The following is a 23,274-nucleotide window of genomic DNA, read 5'->3' on the forward strand; positions in this document are numbered from 1 at the left end:
ACATTGATATCAGCTACACATTTGTCTTGATGTAAAATAAAAAATCAGTCATCTAGTTCATCAAACTCGCCAGTTATGCGACCAAAAAGTAGGCAGACTAGCCCCGGTCTCCTCGCCAGTTATGCTACCAAAAGCATAAAAGTAGGCGGACTAGCCCCGGTCTCCCCGAACGTAATTTTGTGTTACATTCTTTCGTATTTTGTCATTGGCATTTTTGAACCTAAATATTGAAGGGAATTAATAAAGCTTTCCCACTAAAGCTTGCCCACTACTAGTCTTGTACCTACTAAGGGATGAGAGCGGCGGACTTGCCCCACCCTGTAGGTGGACTTACCCCGACTTGGGGCAAGTTCGCCTACGTTAGGGTAGGTCTACTTAAAGCAGTATGTACAACAAATGTTCATGCGCACATAAAAACTGTCTGCACATTGATATCAGCTACACATTTGTCTTGATGTAAAATAAAAAATCAGTCTTCTAGTTCATCAAACTCGCCAGTTATGCTACCAAAAGCATAAAAGTAGGCGGACTAGCCCCGGTCTCCCCTACGTGTGTATGTGGGGGGGTGTATGTGTGTGTGTTTATGTGCGTGTTTGTGTGTGTGTGTGAGAGTGCGCGCGTGTGAGAAAGAGAGAGAGAGAGTGAATTGAATTGAACTTTATTTAACAAGGATTAAGATTTAAGGCTACGCCTTTTCTTACAATCTGTCCTTGGGACACATAGACACACAATGATAACAAAAATAAAAAATAAAAAATATATAAAAAGTTAACAATAAAAGGAGGTCGTAAAACCTAAACTCTTGATGATAAAGATGACGATGATGATGATAATGATGATGATGATGATGATGATGATGATGATGATGATGATGATGATGATGATGAAGATAAGGCATGAAGAGCATACACATGTGGTTATTCATAAAATCAAATGCATACTATGCAGTTAATTATGCATACAAGCTGGTAGCAATGGAGCATGTAGCAATAGTACAACAATACTAGAGAGAGAAAGAGAGGAGATTTGTACTTCGCTGGGGGTATGCAGTGCCTTGGCATTGCACTTCTACTTAATTGATTACCTTGACGAACTAGAAATGGAAGTGGATAACGACCTTTGGTTCCTGTTTGTCCTGTCAACAGGCTGACATTGATCTTGGACCAAGAATGATATCATTGCCGTGTATATGCTTTGTGTCAGCTGCATACCTCGTCTATTTGCACGATAGGACCGTCAAAAACAGCTTTTCACATTGTAGTGCACAACGGCATGAAGAGGTCCGTCACTCCCACACCAGTTCCCCTATCCCTCCTTCTATTTCTCTCTCCCCTTTCTACACACACACACACACACACACACACACACACACACACACACACACACACACACACATACACACACACACTTTTCTTCTACCCAAACCAGTTTTGCGTGCCTGTTGTTCTTATCTTGGGTTGGGCTTTTGAATTCAGTTTGAAACCGGTGAATTGGGGCCGTGCGGCCTGTTTATAAAGACCTCTAGCTGCTGTCGGGCCATATTGTGTTCCATAGTGAAGGGCAGTGTTTGCCACCTAACCACAGCATGGTAAGTCACCAATACGTTTTGCAGGTTTTAAAGCTGTGGTCTATTTATGACTTTCCGGGGCTACGAGGTTGAAAAATAGGGAAACAATCATGTACAGAATTCTGTACAGCAAACGCTACCCGAAACCTTGAGAGCTTCAGTCAACGCTTGAATTTTGCAGGGATAACATCCGGTTTGCTCTCTCAAGACTGATCATATTTTATCTTCAAGAGAGATCAAAGGAAAAAATAAACGCCCCGGCGAAGATTCGAACTCCCGACCTCGAGACGTCGTGTCTCATGTCCTAGCTAACCACTAGGCTACTACGCCAATCGAGAAAAAGAAGGAAAAACATTGATATGAACTCATGTTATGTTATTCTTAAAGCAGCATGATTTATATCTCTATCCGCCCATTGTTCAGAAGTGAATACATGTATAACTATTTCTTAGATGTCTGTTTTTAACTGCACAGAGCTTTGGAGAGATTCAATTACTGCCGGTTCTTGTCATTTTTCTTGCATGTTGTAAATAGAGATATCGCAGCTATTTGCATGGCGCGAATGTCGTGTATCATGACGGTGTAAACATGTACTGCGATTCCGTGAAACATGTTTGCAAATAAAGGCAAATTTTAATAGCAATTTTTACGTTTTTGCAACGCATGAATGGTAATTCAAGCGTAGAATGATATACAATTATCAATTTTTTGATCTTTCAAAACACTGGTGAAGTGGCCTAGCGGTTAAGACATCGGCCCCGACATTTCGAGGCCCCGAGGCCTTAAGTTCGAATCCCTGCCAAGTCGTTTATTTTTTCTGCTCGATCCTTCTCGACAAATATGCTCAGCTCTGAGAGAGCAAACCGGGTGTTACCACTGCAAAATTCAAGCGTTGACTGAAGCTCTCAAGGTCATACACGCCGTATAGGTGGGGTTTCGGGTAGCGTTTGCTGTACAGAATTCTGTACATGATTTTATCCCTATTTTTCAACCTCGTTGCCCCGGAAAGTCATAAATAGACCACAGCTTTAAGGCTTTTTGTTGGATATTCAGTTAGTAAAGCTACTTAACGAAACTTACTCCGCCAGCAACTCAGTTGGTAGAGCACTAGACTTGTGATCCTAAGGTCGCAGGTTAGAATTCGGGCCGGGACAGATACAGGTCAATTGTATGTGCAGACCCAGGGACGGAAGCCATGTCCCGTGTCACCACAATTACCTGATTTTCATGGAGAGGGCAGCATAATTCGTTACGAATGTGTGGAAGAAAGAAGAAGAAAAAAACACTCAAAAAAACGACAACAGCAAAACAAAAACAAGTCGCGTCAGGCGAAAATACAATATTTAGTCAAGTAGCTGTCGAACTCGCAGAATGAAACTGAACGCAATGCCATTTTTCAGCAAGACCGTATACTCGTAGCATCGTCAGTCCAGCGCTCATGGCAAAGGCAGTGAAATTGACAAGAAGAGCGGGGTAGTAGTTGCGCTAAGAAGGATAGCACGCTTTTCTGTACCTCTCTTTGTTTTAACTTTCTGAGCGTGTTTTTAATCCAAACATATCATATCTATATGTTTTTGGAATCAGGAACCGACAAGGAATAAGATGAAAGTGTTTTTAAATTGATTTGGACAATTTAATTTTGATAATAATTTTTATATATTTAATTTTCAGAGCTTATTTTTAATCCAAATATAACATATTTATATGTTTTTGGAATCAGCAAATGCTGGAAAATAAGATACACGTAAATTTGGATCGTTTTATAAATTTTTATTTTTTTTTACAATTTTCAGATTTTTAATGACCAAAGTCATTAATTAATTTTTAAGCCACCAAGCTGAAATGCAATACCGAAGTCCGGGCTTCGTCGAAGATTACTTGACCAAAATTTTAACCAATTTGGTTGAAAAATGAGGGCGTGACAGTGCCGCCTCAACTTTCACGAAAAGCCGGATATGACGTCATCAAAGACATTTATCAAAAAAATGAAAAAAACGTATGGGGATTTTATACCCAGGAACTCTCATGTCAAATTTCATAAAGATCGGTCCAGTGGTTTAGTCTGAATCGCTCTACACACACACACAGACACACACACACACGCACATACACCACGACCCTCGTTTCGATTCCCCCTCGATGTTAAAATATTTAGTCAAAACTTGACTAAATATAACAAAAACCCAAAGATAATTATTACTTATGTTATATGTAATTGCTGCAACAACACTGTGAGGCGGGTTTACGTTCTCCTGCACACAAACATACACAATACCAGTACGTGGGCTAATCCTTCAAGTTAGTCATTGTCAAATTAAAAAGCAATACAATAAGCCATTCCAAAACAACAGGGTTTTTACCCACATAGCCCACAAGAAATGACGCCAAAACAGGCCTTTTGCGGCTTCTGACAAGGCTGACACCTGTCTTCTTAAAAATGGCAAAACAACACTGCTAAGCACAACAGCTGAACCAAATCAATTTGTGTGGGTAGAAAATGAGTTGTTCTTCAATTTGCGATCAAAGTTGGGGTCACTTTTGCTTATTTTGATTTTTTTGTGTATTTTAGTGTCTGCAAATTTACTTTTGCGAATTTGATTTTGGGGGGTGTCCTAGGTCTCCGGTACACAGCATAAAAACTAGTTAATGAAAAATGAAACTCTTTGTTTCGAACGGTAGGGGGATGAATTACCTTTCTAGCAATATACTTGGTTTTACTATAACTGGCCGCATCACAAAGTTCTACAGCTAAATGTATGTGTTTAGTTTTTTTTATGGCGATTAGTGTATAACCCACCAAAATCTGACATGGATTACAGGATCTTTTCCGTGCGCACGTGGTCTTGTGCTTGCGTGTACACACGAAGGGGGTAAGTCACTAGCAGGTCTGCACATAAGTAGATATGAAAAAATCTCCACTCTTAACCCACCAGGGCTCGTATGCATATGGAGGAAGTGATAAACCCTGGAAGTAGAGGCCTCTTTTGGAAGTGGGAACTCCCGAAGTTAACTTCCAGCTGTTCAGTATGCATTAACGCCGGAGTGGTGACTTCGAGAGTATTTGGTCAAGGTCGCGAAAATTGGGGGAATCTCTAAAAAAACAAAAAGATTAATAAAAATTAAAAAAATTAAAAAATATTGTTCTCAGCGATACTTGAACCCGGAGCGTCGGAACGAAAGTCCGAATCCGTAACCACTGCACTATGGTACTCATGTGCAAAAAGGACGATAATACGATGTCTTATATTCAATCGTGATAGTTCAAATGCTTGCCAGCTTCGCCGAATGACCCGAGCACGTTATATCGGTCAGTAACTGATCGAACTGTCGATGTTTCAAGCATTTCACCTTAATTAAACAAGAATGTCACACTTCGTCTCTATGGTGCCAGGTAGGCGACCATCTCAGTCAGTGTAGCCAAGTTCAGAGTTACGACAGTTGCTCGATTGACGCATTTCACGTCTTCGATATTGTGTCTGAGCTTATTTTCCAATGAGCTGCCTTTAAAACCGGAATGTCCTGCAATTGTTGTATGCGTTGGGGGTTTCCTTTGGATGGGTAAGGACCCTTAAGATGCGACTGATGATATCGTCGTATATGTCAAGTGAGAAACCCTGGAAGTTAACCTTGAAAGTGGGAACTTCGGAAGCAAAGTTGTCCGCCGAAGTAGTGGCTTCGAGAGTCCTGAGGTCGAGGAAATTGGGGGAATCCCACTTAGTGCGCATGCGTTTGTAAACGGTAAGCTTACCGATCAGACTAAACAAATGTCATCGCGAGTCCCCGAGTTCGTAAATGCAAACGTTGAGCGCGCTGTAGCTTTTACTAGTTGTTGTTTTTGACTGGTTGAACGAAAGGGTCGGTTCAAAGCTATGATTATTGTCTTGGAATTAAATGACTGTCTATGACAATGATTGTGTTGACCAGCATGTTGGGGATTATATGTTAAAGCTCTTTTTCTTAATGATTGTGTATCGGTATTTGTGTATTTGTTTTGGACAAAAATAGTTTGCTTGGAGCAAAAGTTTGGGTTACTTGTAAAGTTGAAAAGGCAGAACATTATTTTTTGGGTATCAAGATATAAGGTGTAGTGACTCGAACAGAGAAGATAAGTTCAGCGACTTTCTTAATATTAATTGATAAAATGTGTGTCAGAAATTTTAGAAAAGACAAATTGTTGTACATAGGTGTTGTAATTTGTGTTTGTCCTTGTTCAGTAATTGTGTAGAGGATGTCAGAATAATGTGACTGGGTGAGACATGAAGCCTGTGCTGCGACTTCTGTCTTGTGTGTGGCGCACGTTAAATGTCAAAGCAGCACCGCCCTGATATCATCCCTTCGTGGTGGACTGGGCGTTAAGCAAACAAACAAACAAAAAAATCTTTGATTTTATTGTTTTCTGTTGCTGTTGACCCAAATTTTTGGGCGAGGCCTGCATGTAAAAAAGCATATATTCTTGCTTATCTATTACCCTCAATAATAAAGATTTTGTCTGCTCTCTCTCTCTCTCTCTCTCTCTCTCTCTCTCTCTCTCTCTCTCTCTCTCTGTCTCTCTCTCTGTCTCTCTCTCACTCTCTCTATCTGAGCCTCTGTTACTTTTCTGAAAGGGGTGTACGTGTGTATGTGGGGGGGTGTATGTGTGTGTGTTTATGTGCGTGCCGTGTGCGTGTTTGTGTGTGTGAGAGTGTGAGAGTGCGCGCGTGTGTGAGAGAGAGAGAGAGAGAGAGAGAGAGAGAGAGAGAGAGAGAGAGAGAGTGAATTGAATTGAACTTTATTTAACAAGGATTAAGATTTAAGGCTACGCCTTTTCTTACAATCTGTCCTTGGGACACATAGACACACAATGATAACAAAAATAAAACATAAAAAATAAAAAATATATAAAAAGTTAACAACAAAAGGAGGTCGTAAAACCTAAACTCTTGATTACAAAGATGACGATGTTGATGATAATGATGATGATGATGATGATGATGATGATGATGATGATGATGATGATGATGATAAGGCATGAAGAGCATACACATGTGGTTATTCATAAAATCAAATGCATGCTATGCAGTTGATTATGCATACAAGCTGGTAGCAATGGAGCATGTAGCAATAGTACAACAATACTAGAGAGAGAAAGAGAGGAGATTTGTACTTCGCTGCCCAGGGTATGCAGTGCCTTGGCATTGCACTTCTACTTAATTGATTACCTTGACGAACTAGAAATGTAAGTGGATAACGACCTTTGCCCAGGTGGTGGGTTCAAGTGCTAGTCTTTCGGATGAGACGAAAAACCGAGGTCCCTTCGTGTACACTACATTGGGGTGTGCACGTTAAAGATCCCACGATTGACAAAAGGGTCTTTCCTGGCAGAAATGTATAGGCATAGATAAAAAAAAAATCCACCTAATACCCGTGTGACTTGGAATAATAGGCCGTGAAAAGTAAATATTCGCCGTAATGGCTTGAGATTTACTGGCCGATGTGAATGCGTGATATATTGTGTAAAAAATTCCATCTCACACGGCAGAAATTAATATGTAAAGCGCTTAGAGAACGTCAAGCACTATATAAATCTCCCATATAAATAAATAAATAAATATTGCATGTCAGTTTGGAGGCCTAAAAATTAATTAATGAGTTTGCTCATTAAAGTTGACATTAAAATCGATTTTATGCAAGCAGGTTTAAAATTAATTGCATCGTATTCTTAATCAAATTCTGAATCTTAAAATACAAACATATGTCATGTTTACTCTAAAAATGTGATCACAATTAACGAAAATAGGTTAATTAAGTCCTACGATTACAATTTAGGAAATCGATCCATAAATGATTTCACCTTGTTCTTTATCATTTCCTGAAGTTATACTAAGTGTGTCGTATAACGTAACTTTTCCGAAAGAACTAAACAAATATTCATATTAATTCAGGGTTTTAGGCACAAAAATCGTGACTTTGCATGCTAAGCAAAACATGGTTGAGACAATAAGGTGCCAAAGTTTCAGGCAGATTTACATTTGTTGGAGATGGGAACGCGCAAGAAAAATTATCGATCACCGTCATTGGTACTGTGTACAGTAGCCGTGGAAATTTACAGTCCTTGGCCTGTGCTTACTTGGCTGTGGTTAGTTTTATCCGGAGCACTACATAACACAGTTTATGAAAAGTTTTAAAAAAAGAAAACGATTAATTAATATGCACTACTCGCGTACAGCCAGTAAAATATCCTCCGCGAATCTGTCATCCTTCCTTATGTACCTTATCTGGTTCATATTTTACGACAATTGGAAATTGACGAAAATTCACTTGCAACAGAGGACGCGAATGAGTTGCGTTTCTTTCGCCGGGTACTGTACATCCAAACATTAAAAAAAAAAAAAGCTGTCACTCTTAATATCCCGCACAATTGTTCACAAATAATACTCAAGGGAGGCAATTCATTTGATAAAAAGAAGAAAACTATTCAAATTCAACAATTGGGTGGCCGAGTGGTAACGCACTTGCGCTCAGAAGCGAGAGGTTGCGAGTTCGACCCTGGGTCAGGGCGTTAGCAATTTTCTCCCCCCTTTCCTAACCTAGGTGGTGGGTTCAAGTGCTAGTCTTTCGGATGAGACGAAAAACCGAGGTCCCTTCGTGTACACTACATTGGGGTGTGCACGTTAAAGATCCCACGATTGACAAAAGCAAAATTGTATAGGCATAGATAAAAATGTCCACCAAAATACCCGTGTGACTTGGAATAATAGGCCGTGAAAAGTAGGATATGCGCCGAAATGGCTGCGATCTGCTGGCCGATGTGAATGCGTGATGTATTGTGTAAAATAAATCCATCTCACACAGCATAAATAAATCCCTGCGCCTTGAATATGTGCGCGATATAAATTGCATAAAATAAAAATAAAAAAAATAAATCCCTGCGCTTAGAACTGTACCCACGGAATACGCGCGATATAAGTCTCATATTGATTGATTGATATATTTAAAACAAATCTTTTTTTTAATTAAAATCGAAAGTTAACATAGTGAAAGCTCATCACAACCATAGCATTAAACGCCTTGCATCCTAGTTCTTTAGTTCACTATTGTGGCTTGTAGGGTTGGTCTGTGTCAAGCATAACCACGAAAGAACACGATAAAACACACACTTGATATTCTGAAAAATCCAAAGCAAACCGACAAGTCATTGCTTAAAGTGCAGCGTTTTTTGTCAAGATACATGTACCCCTAAAATCATGACACAAAAAGTCCCGTTTTTGACCGCTCTTGCGATCGACACATGCAGCAGTAGGAATAGCATAGCACACGAATTAGGCAAGGTAACGGGGAAAAAATTGTGGTTGAGACGGACGTGTTATCAATTAACCCAAAACATTGAAGATATCGATACGCTTTAAGCCAAAATTCTGCTTCCAATGAATCGTACAAGGCGCTGTTACGGTATGAACAGAAGGTATTTTAATGAAATTAATCTTATTTATTTTCCAGATGCTCATCAATGAAATACTAATTATTTTTTCATAAAGAGAATGAAATATTCAAGAAGAACCTCTCTCTCTCTCTCTCTCTCTCTCTCTCTCTCTCTCTCTCTCTCTCTCTCTCTCTCTCTCTCTCTCTCTCTCTCTCCCCACCCCCCCTCTCTCTCTCTCTCTCCCTCTGTCTTATTATAACAAGCATTATTGATGATGGCATTAACGTTAACGTTCATATCATATGCCTCTTCAAAATCGTTGTTATGTTCTTTCTAAAGGGTATAGCTTTTATCAACATCTTGGTTCAGGTTTTCTTTGCTTGCTGATTGCTTTTATTTTTCTTGTTCTTGTGTATGTTTGTTTGTTTGCTTGTTTGTTAGTTATATGTTTGTTTGTTTGTTTTTTTGTTTTTTTGTTTGTTTTGTTTTTTGCTTGTTTGTTAGTTTGTTGTACCTGTTGATAATTGTGTAGACTGTTGTACATGTATTAGATGTAAGAAAAGGCGTGGCCTTAAAAGCTCTATCCTTGAAAAATAATGTTTTATCTTCATAATCATCTCTCTCTCTCTCTCTCTCTCTCTCTCTCTCTCTCTCTCTCTCTCTCTCTCTCTCTCTCTCTCTCTCTCTCTCTCTCTCACACACACACACCCATACCCACACTCACACACACCCATGCACTGAAACACACACACACACACACACACATACACACACATACACACTCACACACATATCCCCACACATACACACATACACACACACACACACACACATACACACACATCGTTGACAGATCTACATTTAAGACTTTGGATCAGTTACCGTCGAATTGAATCACAGCACTATCGTTTACATCAAACTAGAGTTTCACTCCTCAGCAAGTGTAAGTTACGCTGTTGATTTAATGTTTAAGGCCATACTACACTGCACTGGAATGAAACAATGTCATTCTGGCGACAGTTTAAAAGATGGTCTCAGCTAGCTCCTTTTACTCTCTGCTAAAAAAAATATTTATCTTCGCCAAAAATAACTCCTCTCGATAAACTTTTTGTTTTAAATAGCTGTTGAAATACCAACAGCTTTGCCGCAAATTCACATCTATGAAGAATGCACAATACGATGCTACAATTAAGCGTTTATCATATATTGTACTACGGTGCAAGACCCTGGAGCAATTTTTTTATTAGTGCTTTTGTGAACAAGAAACAATAACAAGTGGCTCTATCCCATCTCCCCCCTTTCCCCGTCGCGATATAACCTTGAACGGTTGAAAACGACGTTAAACACCAAATAAAGAAAGAAAGCGTTTATCGCCGCATGGAAGCATTAATAAACGAAGCAAAACTGAATCCAAGCCTCTTTGGTTGCTGAACAATTGCTTAAAAGACTATATTTATCATTTTAATCCAAGCCCTTTCTGATTCTGAACGGCTACCAAAATGCCTATAAAAACTTTGTTTTACTTACTATTTGTGGAAAATACTATTTTCTTGTATTTTTTCTCTCTGAATTTTAGATGTTGTCCTTTGTCGTGATTTTCTTGCTGATCGCCGTGAGGGCAGACTCGCTTAGCCTGCCCAACGACACCTTGCACCTTCCCAACAAGCGAGGCAAGTTGGCGGCTCACTTTGGTTTAATGTGTGTGTGTGTGTGTGTGTGTGTGTGTGTGTGTGTGTGTGTGTGTATCTGTGTGTATCTGTGTGCGTGTTTCTCTGCCGCTATTTTTGTTTCTAACCAATTTGACTTCTTTCTGAATAGTACCCTGAGAAATATTGTTGGACCTTCTCTCTCTCTCTCTCTCTCTCTCTCTCTCTCTCTCTCTCTCTCTCTCTCTCTCTCTCTCTCTCTCTCTCTCTCTCTCTCTCTCTCTCTCTCTCTCTCTCTCTGCATTATGTAGTCGTATAGGTAATGTTGTAATTAGTAATACTGTATGATTGCGATTGACAATTGTCCTTTTATTGTCTTTATTTTTATGTCTTAGTTTAGCAGGGACAGATTGTAAGACTAGGCGTGAGCCTAAAATCTCCATCCTTGAGTAATAAAGTTCGTTCGTTTGTTCGTTCTCTCTCTCTCTCTCTCTCTCTCTCTCTCTCTCTCTCTCTCTCTCTCTCTCTCTCTCTCTCTCTCTCTCTCTCTCTCTCTCTCTCAAACCAAAATCATTTGAAGACAAGATGCCAGTATCTTTATCTTAAGACTGTAATGTATGAAGTTGTTATTGTTACGGAAACGTATTTTCGGAGTTTGCTCTTAAACATCAAAATATTGAATGTAAGCAATGTTTACAAAGATCTTGTTACTCACCATGTGCTGTCTCCAGTCCTTTTGATATTTGTTGCTGTTATTCTCTTTGGTTGTGTACTGTGGTTGCAGCTGGCTCGGAGCTGTGGCGGCATACAACGTTCCATTCTGGCAGTCAAATGCTGTCTGACTTCAAGCCTCAAGCCCTATGGGGGGAAAACTCATTGTCTGTCGCGTCGGACCCGGCTGGTGGCTCAGGTGCTAAACACACACACAGACACAAAGATACACTCACACACACACACACACACACACACATACACACACACACACACACACACACATACACACTGACATCTACGCTCGTATTAGGTCAATAACCCTGTTATGTGATTGTGTGTGTGTGTGTGTGTGTGTGTGTGTGTGTGTGTGTGTGTGTGTGTGTGTGTGTGTGTGTGTGTGTGTGTGTGTGTGTGTGTGTGTGTGTGTGTGTGTGTGTACGTAGGCTGTTCCATAATTATTTAGAATCTCAGAAACGGAAACACATATCAACAATCTAACCAGGCCATATTCTACATCAATCCTTCTCCAGCCGACACCCAACTGGCCATCCTCTCAAATGTTCTCATTCAGGCCTGGGACCACTTGACATCAGCTATACCTGGTATGGCCCTCGTGAAGGCTCGGACAGAGTCTTCAGGAGTCTCTAACCGTGTTTCCGCGGCTATTTCTTGAAATCCGAGAACAGGCTGAACTAGCATGGGGAGATGTCAAGAAAATAGGGTGGATGCAACCAGCAGCAGTGCTCCCTTTGGTGCCAAAAAATCTGTTGTCGCAAAGGCAGTATAGACAGGTGCGTTTTCATGTTAAAGCATAAGCCCTCGAACAGGGCCGGACTACCGGGGGGGTTATGGGGGTTGCGCACCCCCCCCCCAGCCTAAACATGTACTTCACTTATTTAAAACATTTTTTTTATTATTGTTTATTTTATGCCGTTTCATGCAAGGAGCGACCATTTTCCTATCTCAGAATATGACCTACCCATCAGCTTCAGGGGGCTTCGCCCCCTGACCCCCACTGGCACCCCCCCCCTCCTCTTAGCCTAGTCCGGCCCTGTCGAATACCCGTGTTTGGACGGTGTTTGTGTCAAGTCTCGAATATTTTCGACCATTACTGGTGGACACAGCAGTCAGACGTGACTGTATGCCTGTCCTCAAGAGTCACAGTGTTTAAATACCTTGATCTAGCGACGAAAGATGCACAACATTGTTTAGGGCGTCTTGTTATTTGAACTTGGCAGGGGTTGGGTCACCTGGTTAAACACCCGAACAGACGACAGTTGTTTAGTTTCAGATTGGAACTAATTAACCCAGGTTTCGTCACCACTGACGATATTCCATGTTGATTTGGACAAGCCATTGTTGATTTTTTCAAGTATTGTCAGGCAACACTCTGCCCTACCCCTCTTTTTCCCGTCACTAGGTTCATGTGGTACCCAACCGGCAAATCGCTTTGGGGCTATTAAATATTTGTGTAAGATCTTTTCAAATGCAGAGCTTTTAATGCCATGGGCATATTGCATCTTCCTGAATATAACTAAGTGATCTTCTCTTATTATCTGTTCAACAGCGACAATGTTTTCGAGGATAACGGATGAAATGAGCAGACCAGGGGGGATCAGCTCGTTACTCCCCCTTAGGGTTAGGGTTAGGGTTAGGGTTAGTAACAAGCCGGGGGAGTAACGAGCCGGGGGAGTAGCGATACGGGGGAGTAACGAGATGCTCCCGACCAGGGTGGGTATCATTTTCGAGGCTCCGTCTACCCGGTTTGAAATTGCTGTTCCAGTTTTACACCACGGCTCTACAAAGAGCGTTCATCCTAAAACATTTCATCACACGTTCAAGCAAATCGGCCTCTTTTAACCCTTAGTTTGTAGTTATTGTAAGTTATTGGTCCAAAATGGCGAATTTGAGCTTCATGACGCAATTTCATACATTGCGCGGTGAGTAACTTCCCGAGTCGACCATATGAAAACGACATAACTCTGGAACTTCATTGTTTGTGTCAAGCCTCACAATAGTCTATTTTATTAGACAGCATGATTTTGTATTTAACGCCATATTGCCAGGAGCCTGGATTCTAAATAATAATAGAACAGCCCTCGTATGTGTGCGTGTGTGTGTGTGTGTGTGTGTGTGTGTGTGTGTGTGTGTGTGTGTGTGTGTGTGCGTGCGTGCGTGTGTGTGTGTGTGTGTGTGTGTGTGTGTGTGTGTGTGTGTGTGTGTGTGTGTGTGTGTGTGTGTGAATAGGAGTATTCAGAGAAAACTACTGCGCCGATCTTCATGAAACTTCACATGAGAGTTCCTGCAATTGGTATTCCAAGAAGTTTTCTTCGTCTCTTTTTCGATACATTTCTTTGAAGACGTCATATCCGGCATTTTGTGAAAGTTGAGAGGGGATTGTCACACCCTCATTTTTCGATCAATTTGATTGAAATTTCAGTCAAAGCAATCTACGACGAAGCCCGGACTATGGTATTCTATTTCAGCTTAGAAAATGATTTATGAGTCTGGTCATAAAAGATATGAACATTGTAATTAAAATTAAAATCTGATAAATCGATCCAAAAATAATAGCTTTTTTTTTATCATTTCCTGATTCCAGAAACATATAGATATGTTATTGTTTGGAATAAAAACAAGCTCAGGAAGATATAAAGAATAAACAAAAGTACGCTTTCCTGTTAAGCGCAAGCGCTACTGGGCTTTCTCCACAATGTTTGTGGTGAAAGAGCTTCTTGAAAATTCGGCATCATTAAACCTTTCATATTCATCGAATTTGAGGAGATCATTTTGATATTAACTGAGCAAAAACATGTTTGCACCCATTGTTCTAACCCAAACTAATACATTGATTCCCGTGTCATTTCATTCAAACTTTATATCCCATTAAAGACCTTTTCATTTGGCAATCTGGCACACTTTTCGGATCAAAGATTTCTGTTATTGGTATTAATACGTGACCGCCGCCGAAGTAAAGGTACCCCCAAAATCGACCTGACATAAACGTCAGGTACCAATTAAAATATCGACAAAAATTCAGAATAGGCGCAGCTTGGCAACTTTTACATACGAGAATAAAGGACAATCATTTTTCTATCCAGAACAAGTTGTTTTGTTTTGCTATCTTGCGTATCTCTTGTGTTATGTCATTTCTACTGATGCAGGTGTGTAGCGTTTGTGCGTCCATTTTGAGGTGTACCATTACAAAAAGCGGTGTATTTCAGCAATGCCTGAATGGATTGCTTTGAAAGTTTCAGGATCTCAAGTCGACATACGAGACGTACGTCCGGTAACATTTCGCATCGTTGCATAATATTATATTTGTTGAGATGATAAGCAATCTTCCGGAAAATGTTTTAAAACGTGTCATAGGTTTTAAGGCTTACATAAAAAAAATCATGACTTTGCATGCATACAGACAAATGAGCGTTACAAATACTGCCCAAGTTTAATTTAAGTACAATCACTAGTTTACGTTTGCTAGTCCTGTAAACACGATCAATTTTTTTAGAGGATTGCAGAGCGACAGCGATGTCCAGTCATCCGTGACCGCAGCATGTTTTGATAGGCACTCAGCATTAACCGCCCTCAATAGCAAACAGCCTGAAGGTTCCATTTTTTCTCATGTGTTTACATGGCTAGCAAATGTCCGTCAGTAGTCATACTCAAATGAAACTTTGGCAGTTCTTCTACCAACCATTTGTCTGTATGCGTGCAAAGTCATGCATTTTTGGTATGTAAATTCACAAACCTGTGAGGGGTTTAAAAACATGTTCCAAACATCTGAGTACAAACTTAAAATAATCCCAAATTTTACCCAGGGTAATTGTCGTATGTAGACTTGAGATCGTGAAAGTTTCAAAGCAATCCATTTAGGCATTACTGAAATACAGCGCTTTTTGTCATGATACCCCTCAAAATGGATGCAAAAACCTCTTGTTTTCTACTGCTCATGCGCTCCACTCCTGCATCAGTAGAAATGACATTACACAAGAGATACGCAAGATAGCAAAACAAAACAACCTGTTCTTGATAGATAATTATTTTGGATTTTTCATCGTATGTAAAGGTTGCCAAGGTGGGCCTATTCTAAAATTGTGTCGATTTTTTAATTGATACCAGACGTTTATGTCAGGTCGATTTTGGGGGTAGCCTTACTTCGGCGGTGGTCACGTGATACCTATAACAGATATCTTTGATTCGAAAAGTGTGCCAGATTGCCAAGTGAAAAGGTCTTTAATGGCATATAATGTTTGAATGAAATGACACGGGAATGAATGTTTTAGTTGGGGTACAAAAATGGGTGCAATAATGTTTTTGCTCAGTTTATATTCTTTTAAGAACATATCAGAAGTTGTAAAAGAAACAATTTGAAGTCAGCAGAGACGTTCTTCTGAGATTTGTTAAAATCTCTTAGCAGAGCAAAATAAAAATAAAAATGTCCCTTCACAAATAAGCTTAAGCTTCGCCCTATTGGTGAAATCAGACCCTCTTCGGACGGGATTGGTTTTCGAAGAGAAGCTACCACCCGAACGGTAGAGCGTATTAACAGACAAATCTAGTCCAGAGGAGGAACATTGTTTTACTACCAAGACTTAGACACGTGATTCGACCCTTATTTATCTCATGATAATGATAAAATCGTTTATTTAGCGTCACTCTGTAAAAACATTGGCGACATTTGTCTTAGATTAAGAACACACACAGGCACGCACACAAACTTTCCCTTTATGTACAGTGGTTCACCACCCTCCCGCCCCCCGCACACTCTCGCTCATCTAATTAAAAATGGTGTTAAGAGATACTTGGATATAAAATGGTATTTTTAAAAGTTCTGATAAAAATATATAGTAGCTGTATGAGAAGCAATGGCGTCAGCCGCAGCAATGTCTCTTCATATCCAGGGACCAAGTGGGTGCGTGTGCATAAGTCCAGCGATAAGTTTGGGACCTTGCCACCCAAGGTCTTTATTAAAACTTAAAAGATAGCTTAATTTTTCCTTTGAGGTATTTGGCAGAATATTTCTATTTGAGTTTATAAACTGAGTCAGGGGTTGAAAGTGGTATGAGTTCAAATCACACTCCAAAGTCAAATGAGCAATGGTGAGGTCGGATTGACAGGTGCATTTAAGCTCTAGAAATTGGTAATTCCCAGCTTCTGCCCTTAGGCGGTTAATCCTTTTTATTACACGTGGGCATGCATTATAGGTGTTCATCTGTTTTGATGGGGCTTCCCGAATGAGCCAGCCAGAGCTTATAGCCTTGTGCATATATTTGTTCCTCCATTCTCTCCAGAGAAGAGAGTCTGTAAGGCTACTGATCTCAGAAGCAGACAATGGCAGGTCTACCTCGGAGGCGCCCATGCCTTGGGCAGCTTCTTTAGCGGCTTTGTCCGCTTTCTCGTTGCCAGGCACGTTCACGTGTGCTGGACACCAGACCAGGTTAATCTCGCTTCCTTTTTTTATAATTTTATTTGCCAGCTCCTTTATGGCAATGACAAGATCATGTCTTTTTGATCTTTTGTTAGATCTCAATGCTTCAATGGCTGCTTTGGAGTCAGAGAATATAGCTATCTTTTGAGGAGGAGTGTTCTTGAGATTGAGATGAACAAGCGACATGCAGATGGCAAGGAGCTCAGCTGAGAAGATCGAGTTTCTGTTGCACAGTTTAAATTTCCCAGTCATGTCATCGCTGGGGATTACAAAAGCTGCGCCAGCCTTCTTGTCATCCAACACTGACCTCTCTGTGTAAACATGAACATGGCCTTTGTATACAGTATCAATGTGCTCAAGGGCTTGTATCCTGAGTAATAACTGATCATCCTTTGTAGCTGTGCAATATTCTGTGTCAAAATTCATTTCTTTCATTGTCCATGAGGGATCACGAGATATGGGGTTTTGGGCCACATGATTTGGGTCGACACTGATTTCACTAAAGAGTGAAGCATTGAATTGAGCCAGTGAGGAGAAAGTAGTGCCAAAGTGGGCCTTTTTGTTTTGGACATGATTGTAATGCGGTTGTAGCTCCTCTTTTGTTGAGTTTTGCACTGTGTTGGCTCGAACATTGTAATCTGCGCAGCACTTACGCCGCCACATGTCAAGAGGGAGGAATCCTGCTTGGTGGTATACAATGGCCTGCTTTGAATGCCTTGGGTGTCCGAGGGCAAGCCGAAGGGCACGACATTCCGCTGACTGTAGCTTATCAAGCCATTTTCGAGCCGACGAGAAGTAGGCCTCCTGTCCATATGATAGTCTTGATCTTATAAGAGCTCTGGTGATGTTTGTTAGAATAACTGGGCACTTTGCCCATGGTTGGGCAGCCAGTATTTTAAGAAGGTTGATGGTCTTATTTGCTTTGCTTAAAAGATACTTTAAGTGAGCAGTCCATAGTCCATTTGAGGTGAAAAGTACGCCCAGATATTTCACCTGCTGACTGGGTGAGACAACAGATTTATCTAGTGAGAACTGTATCTTTTCTCGATCTTCCAGTTTTCGGTTTGTAAAGACAACGAATACAGTTTTCTCGGCAGAGAGAGTGAAGCCATTCTCCCGCATATAGTTCGCAATGTTATCTATAGCTGTTTGCCACTCTTTAGAGAATTTGTGTTCTGTTTTATAGGTTTTGTTTTGATACTCTTTGCATAGAGCAATATCATCCGCATAAAGCGTCAGTTCGGCTCCATGTGTTTTAATTGTCGATATGTCATGCAGCATAATGCTAAAAAGCAGTGGTGCTATTACTGAGCCCTGTGGCACTCCCATGTCAACTTTGCGAGTGGATGATTTGGCACCTTTATAATCAGTTTGAAAGGATCTGTTCAGTAGAAAGCTTTTTATGTATTGAAACATATTACCACTGATGCCTAATTGCTTCAATTTGAACAACAATCGTTGGTGCCATACTGTATCGTAGGCTTTTTTGATGTCAAAAAAGACAGCAAAGAGAGACTTCTTGCGTGAGAGAGCTTTCTTAATTTTAGAGGACAGTTTTACAATGTGATCCGAGACACCCCTGCCTCGACGGAAACCGGCTTGGCACAGGGGTATTACCTTTTTTCTTTCCATTTCATCTTCTAGTCTGGATTTTAGTATTCTTTCATAGATTTTGCTCAGATGGGAGGTCAGAGATAGAGGGCGCCAGTTGGAAGGGTTAGCTCTTGGTTTTCCAGGCTTTAAAATGGGGATCACAACAGCCTCTTTCCAAGCTGTGGGAATCAGGCCAGACTTCCAGCATGTTGAATAAAAATCCAGTAAAAGATTTAATCCTTGGTTTGGTAAATGTTGTATGACCTGATAGTTTATTGGATCAGAACCGCAGGCGGATCGGACTTTTGTCACCGATGCTATAGCCGTTTTCAGTTCTTGAATGGATAAGGGAGCATTTATTTTTAAGGAAGGGTTGAGTTCTGGGTCGTTTAAGTCCTGTTTATCCTCCCACTTCTTACGGAAGAGTTCCTGCTCACATAACAGTTTATCTGTTTGGCTTGCTGCTGCAAAAATATCTGCAAACAGTTCTGCTTTTTCAGGAAGGCTTTCATATTTTTTTCCTTCGTGCATAAGAGGACGTTCAGCCTGCTTGTGTCTGCATTTGAATTTCCTTATTTTGGTCCACATTTTTCCAGCATCTCTGTAATCGCTCACTTTGCTGGACATGTTTTCAAAATATTCTTTTTTTGCTTTGTCTATAATTTTGTCACATTGTTCTTCAGTTGATTTCATATTGTTGTGGTTTTGTGCAGACCTGAAGCGATCATACTTCTCTTTTGCAGTTCTTTTTAACCTGATGGCTGTTCTGCATTCTTCTGTCCACCATGGGCTCTGATCAGTTCTACTGGGTCCGATAAAAGGTTTTGTTTTGGGGATTGACAATTCCATTGCATTCAGCAGGTTTGATCTTAGCTGTTTATATTTGTTGTCGATACTTTCTTGGGACTCTGGATTGCCATCCAAGAGGGTATATGCATCGGCAGACTTAGTGACAGCGTCCTTGAAAACTGCCCAGTCCGCCTTTTTATAATTGTATTTTAAGGCTTTTGGGCCTGGCTCTGTGTGTGGTGATTTCCCAATAATGGATATCATGATTGGTAAGTGGTCGCTTTTTAATTTATCTGACACAACGCACCAGTCCGTTGTTAATCCGAGAGTGGGACTAACCAAGGTTATGTCAATGGCGGAGGGGTGTTGGTTTGAGATATCGGGTATTCTGGTTGCTGATCCGTCATTTAGTAAGTACACATTTGATTGCGTTATATAGGTGGCAAGGCTCTTTCCCACGGCACATGTCTGATCGGGGAAGTTGGCATCCCACAGGGGGTTTCGGCCATTAACATCTCCTCCGATCACCCAGGTGCGTCTTCCGTCGAGCTCTGGGAGCCAGCTGAAAATCGGGCCTTTGGTAATGTTTCTGTTATATATGTTTAATAAGAAGATGGATGGGCCATCATTCAGCAGAAGTTCAACTAGGTTTGAATGTATTTTTGTGTCGGCCGGAACAGGGGTTGGGTGAACATTGTACTTCAGATTGTCTCTGACATAGGTTACTGTGTACTTGATAGTTTGTGCTCCGATCGTATCATCAACCTGATAATCTGTGACGGGTGGGTAAAAGAAACCAGATATGAAGGGGAGTTTTCCCGCATGACAGAGTGGGGACTGTATCAATAATACATTGAACATGTTGTTTTGGTTAAGATAATTAATAAGGTACGGTAGAGCAGTGTTAAGGGAACGACAGTTCCACTGCAGTATATTTATTCTTGAATCCATTTCAATCACAGAAGACCTAAAGTCTGTTGTGACCGTTTGATCTGCCCCTCAACTCTCTATGTCATTGTGTTGTCAAGGGGTTGAGACTCTGTTACAGATCTGCCTCCCTGAATGCCGAGAAGAGCGCATTGAGTGGAAAGTATCTTATTTAAGGCTGGTGGGGTTGGATTTTCCTTTGGCTTAAATATTTCAGTATATAGCCCTGTCAGAAGTGTCAGAACATTTTCGGGGCTTTCATTCGTTTTTGCTTCAATAAGTGCAGCTAGGATGCCAGTGACGAATTTGAACACCTCACCGCAGTTCTCGGCGCTCATCATCTTCATCTTTGCATAGCTTTCTTTTAAGATATGTTGTCTGAGGCAGTCTTCGGACTGTGGCTTTGGTGTGTTTTGTGTTTCATCTTCCTCAACAATCATCAACTTTGGTTCATCCATGAACAAGTCATCATAATCGTGTGTGGGGGAAGTTTGAGATTCTGCATCAGCAACCTTTTTCTCATTGTTTGTTGTTGGCTGTTTGTTTGTCTTTGTTTTGTCTGCTGCTTTTGTGGGGGCCTTTTTTACATTGTGTGTTGATTTTAGTTTCTGGGCAACAGTAGACTCATTATTAATAGGGTTTATGTCAGTTCTTTGTCCAGGTCTCTGGAGGGCGATATTTTGCTCTGAAATGGGGTTTTCACTACGAGGGTTGCTTGGTCCGCCTTGATTTCCTGTGCGTATGCGGCTTGTTGTTGGTTCTGGCCAGATAGTGCTATAATCCTGTTTTTCAATCTCAGCCACGAAAGCTGGGGAGGTAGCCAGGTTTCTCTTTGCTTTGCTGGCACCGCGAGGAGCACTTTTCCCCCCTGCCATTTTCAGCACCCAGCACTCATCGACTTCTGAATCAGAGTCATTAGATGTATCTGGGTCTTTCTTTTGTTTTTTCATTATTTCAAACTTTGCTCTTCTTATTGCTTCTGCATATGGGATGTATTTGGCTGCTCGGATTTTGTTTGCTGTTCTTCGGAGCACTAGCTCAGGACAGCCTAAGTAAGCTGCCGAGTGGGGACCGCCACAGTTTAGGCAGTGTTTGTCATTTGGACAGTTGTCAACTGGGTGGTCTTTCTTTTGACCGCATCTTGGGCATTTCTTTTGTCTGGCTTTACATTGTTTGGAGCCATGTCCCAATCTCTGGCACTTAGTACACCTTCTGACTGGGGCCACATAGGGTTCGACAGCAAAGAAGGTTTTCACTATCTTCACTGTATCTGGTAGCGTTTTCTTTAAAAAAGTGATTTTGACAGCTTGAGTAAGTTCCCCCTTCTGGTTTTTTAACCGCTGAAGAGATTTTACTTTCTCAAGAGATTGTTGAAGTTTATCAAGGTCTTCAGAGAGTGGGATGGGTCTGATGACACCTTCCGTTGTTGCCTCTGGTATAGTGCATCTTATTTGCACTTGAGCGAGACTGGTGAGATTGGCAAGTTTATGTTGTTGTTTTTCATTGCAGCAGGCAATCAAGAATTTGCCCGAGGGCAGAGGTCGTACACCTTCTATCTGACCGACCGCGTCAACCAAAACACGACACTGGAGTGATGGACCAAGTTTCGAGAACATAGCTGGACCTGTAGCCGCGTTGGTGAGAATGACTGGGTATTGTGCAAAGGTTGGAGGAAGACTTGGTGTCACCTTTTTTGACTTTGTGTGTCTAGGGGGCCCAGTTTTGACTGGTTGTGAGACTTTTGACTGTGGCTGAGGCAGAGCCTGTTCGGCATCACTGTTAGCAATGGGTGCTTTTTTCTTCCGCTGACGGCGGCGTTGAGTTTTAAAAATGTCATCGCCTTCTGTGCTTTGGGAAGGTGAAATGTTCCCGTCTTCTGAGGGCACTGCTGCGTTGTGGTTATTGACACTGGTGTCAGCGTCAGAGTGGTTGTTTGAGCCCTCTTTTGTCTTTTTTGAGCTTGTTGGAGAGAAGCTGTCGGAATCTCTTAACCTTTTTCGGGGTGTGCAACACAATGTGCTGTCCATAGATTCAGCAGGGGTAGAGGTAGCCAAAGGTGGTTTGTCGCTTATGACAAAGGTGGCAGTGGCCATTGTGAGGGCCTTTTGGTGTTCAAATGCAGTGAGTAGTACTCAGAGAGCAGTGTGTTTGTGTGTAGTTGTGAGCGACCTTGGTAGAGGACCCTCTAAAAGCGAAATGACTAGAAAATGAGCTTTGGTATGAGCAGGCGTCTCGCACTGTTAAAAGAAAAAAGAAGGGATGACAAAAGCGTCCCTTGACAAAGAGTGAGCTGAAGCTCACCCTCTAGTGACTTTCACTTCTCTCCCGAGAATCACGAGGACTCCTGCAGGGCGAGTGGAAAAGCCACCAAGGGCAGTTATCTCATGGGTGGTCATACCAATCCAACCAAGAAGCAAACCAATCTCTGAGTGGTGGCTTCTGTTTGCATGGGAGACTACCCACATCAGACAATCCCAAGGGAACCTCTGTGAACGGAAACAATTTGATTTTAAAGTCGAAGTGTGCAATCTAATTTTGTTAAGAAAGAATTGTGAAATTTAGACAAGTTTTAACCAAGAAATTAGGTTAAAACAAGGGAAATTTGAAAAAGCCTAAAGGGAGGTAATGCTCTGTCCCAGATAGATATTGAATGACACAACAGAGTTTATTTTTCTGTATGCATAATGTTTAAATCGTACTTCGCCTTCTCTAATATATTTTATTTGGAATTATGACCACACTGCGTCTGGAGATGTAATTTGTGCGTGTGTGTGTATGTGTGTGTGTGTGTGTGTGTGTGTGTGTGTGTGTGTGTGTGTGTGTGTGTGTGTGTGTGTGTGTGTGTGTGTGTGTGTTTTCAGGTGACGTACTGCGCGTGCACTACGATAAGGGGAGTTATTCCAAGACGCACGACAAGGCTCGAGGGGCAGCCTTTTATTCCCATGTGACGTCATCGCACACAACGATGATGCTGAGCTATGACGTATTCTTCAGCAGCAATTTTGACTTTGTGAAGGGCGGTAAACTGCCTGGTCAGTATCAGCTATCCTTTTGGTTTAATGAGTTCGGATACCGATTGACCAAACAATTAGAGTTCGCTAATATTTTGCCAGTAATATTTTGAGAGTGTGAAAAACTGACAAAAATCAATCGTACCGACTTTATGATAAAGAATATTTAATATGATGACATGCCAAGAATCACATAA

General features: G+C 41.2%; 1 protein-coding gene across 1 annotated transcript in view; it reads left to right on the forward strand.

Moving 5' to 3' along the window:
* The first annotated feature begins 1,462 nt into the window (after positions 1-1,462).
* LOC138978582 (uncharacterized) overlaps positions 1,463-23,274 on the forward strand; it is a 31,097-nt gene continuing 9,285 nt past the window's right edge. Inside the window, exons 1-4 of the mRNA XM_070351325.1 lie at positions 1,463-1,588; positions 10,543-10,636; positions 11,397-11,522; positions 22,928-23,098. Of these exons, the coding sequence (XP_070207426.1) occupies positions 1,586-1,588; positions 10,543-10,636; positions 11,397-11,522; positions 22,928-23,098 (394 nt within the window). The 5' untranslated portion in view covers positions 1,463-1,585. The remainder of the gene's footprint in view (positions 1,589-10,542; positions 10,637-11,396; positions 11,523-22,927; positions 23,099-23,274) is intronic.

The sequence above is a fragment of the Littorina saxatilis genome, linkage group LG10, assembly GCF_037325665.1.
Source record: "Littorina saxatilis isolate snail1 linkage group LG10, US_GU_Lsax_2.0, whole genome shotgun sequence".
NCBI classification, from domain to species: Eukaryota; Metazoa; Mollusca; class Gastropoda; order Littorinimorpha; family Littorinidae; genus Littorina; species Littorina saxatilis.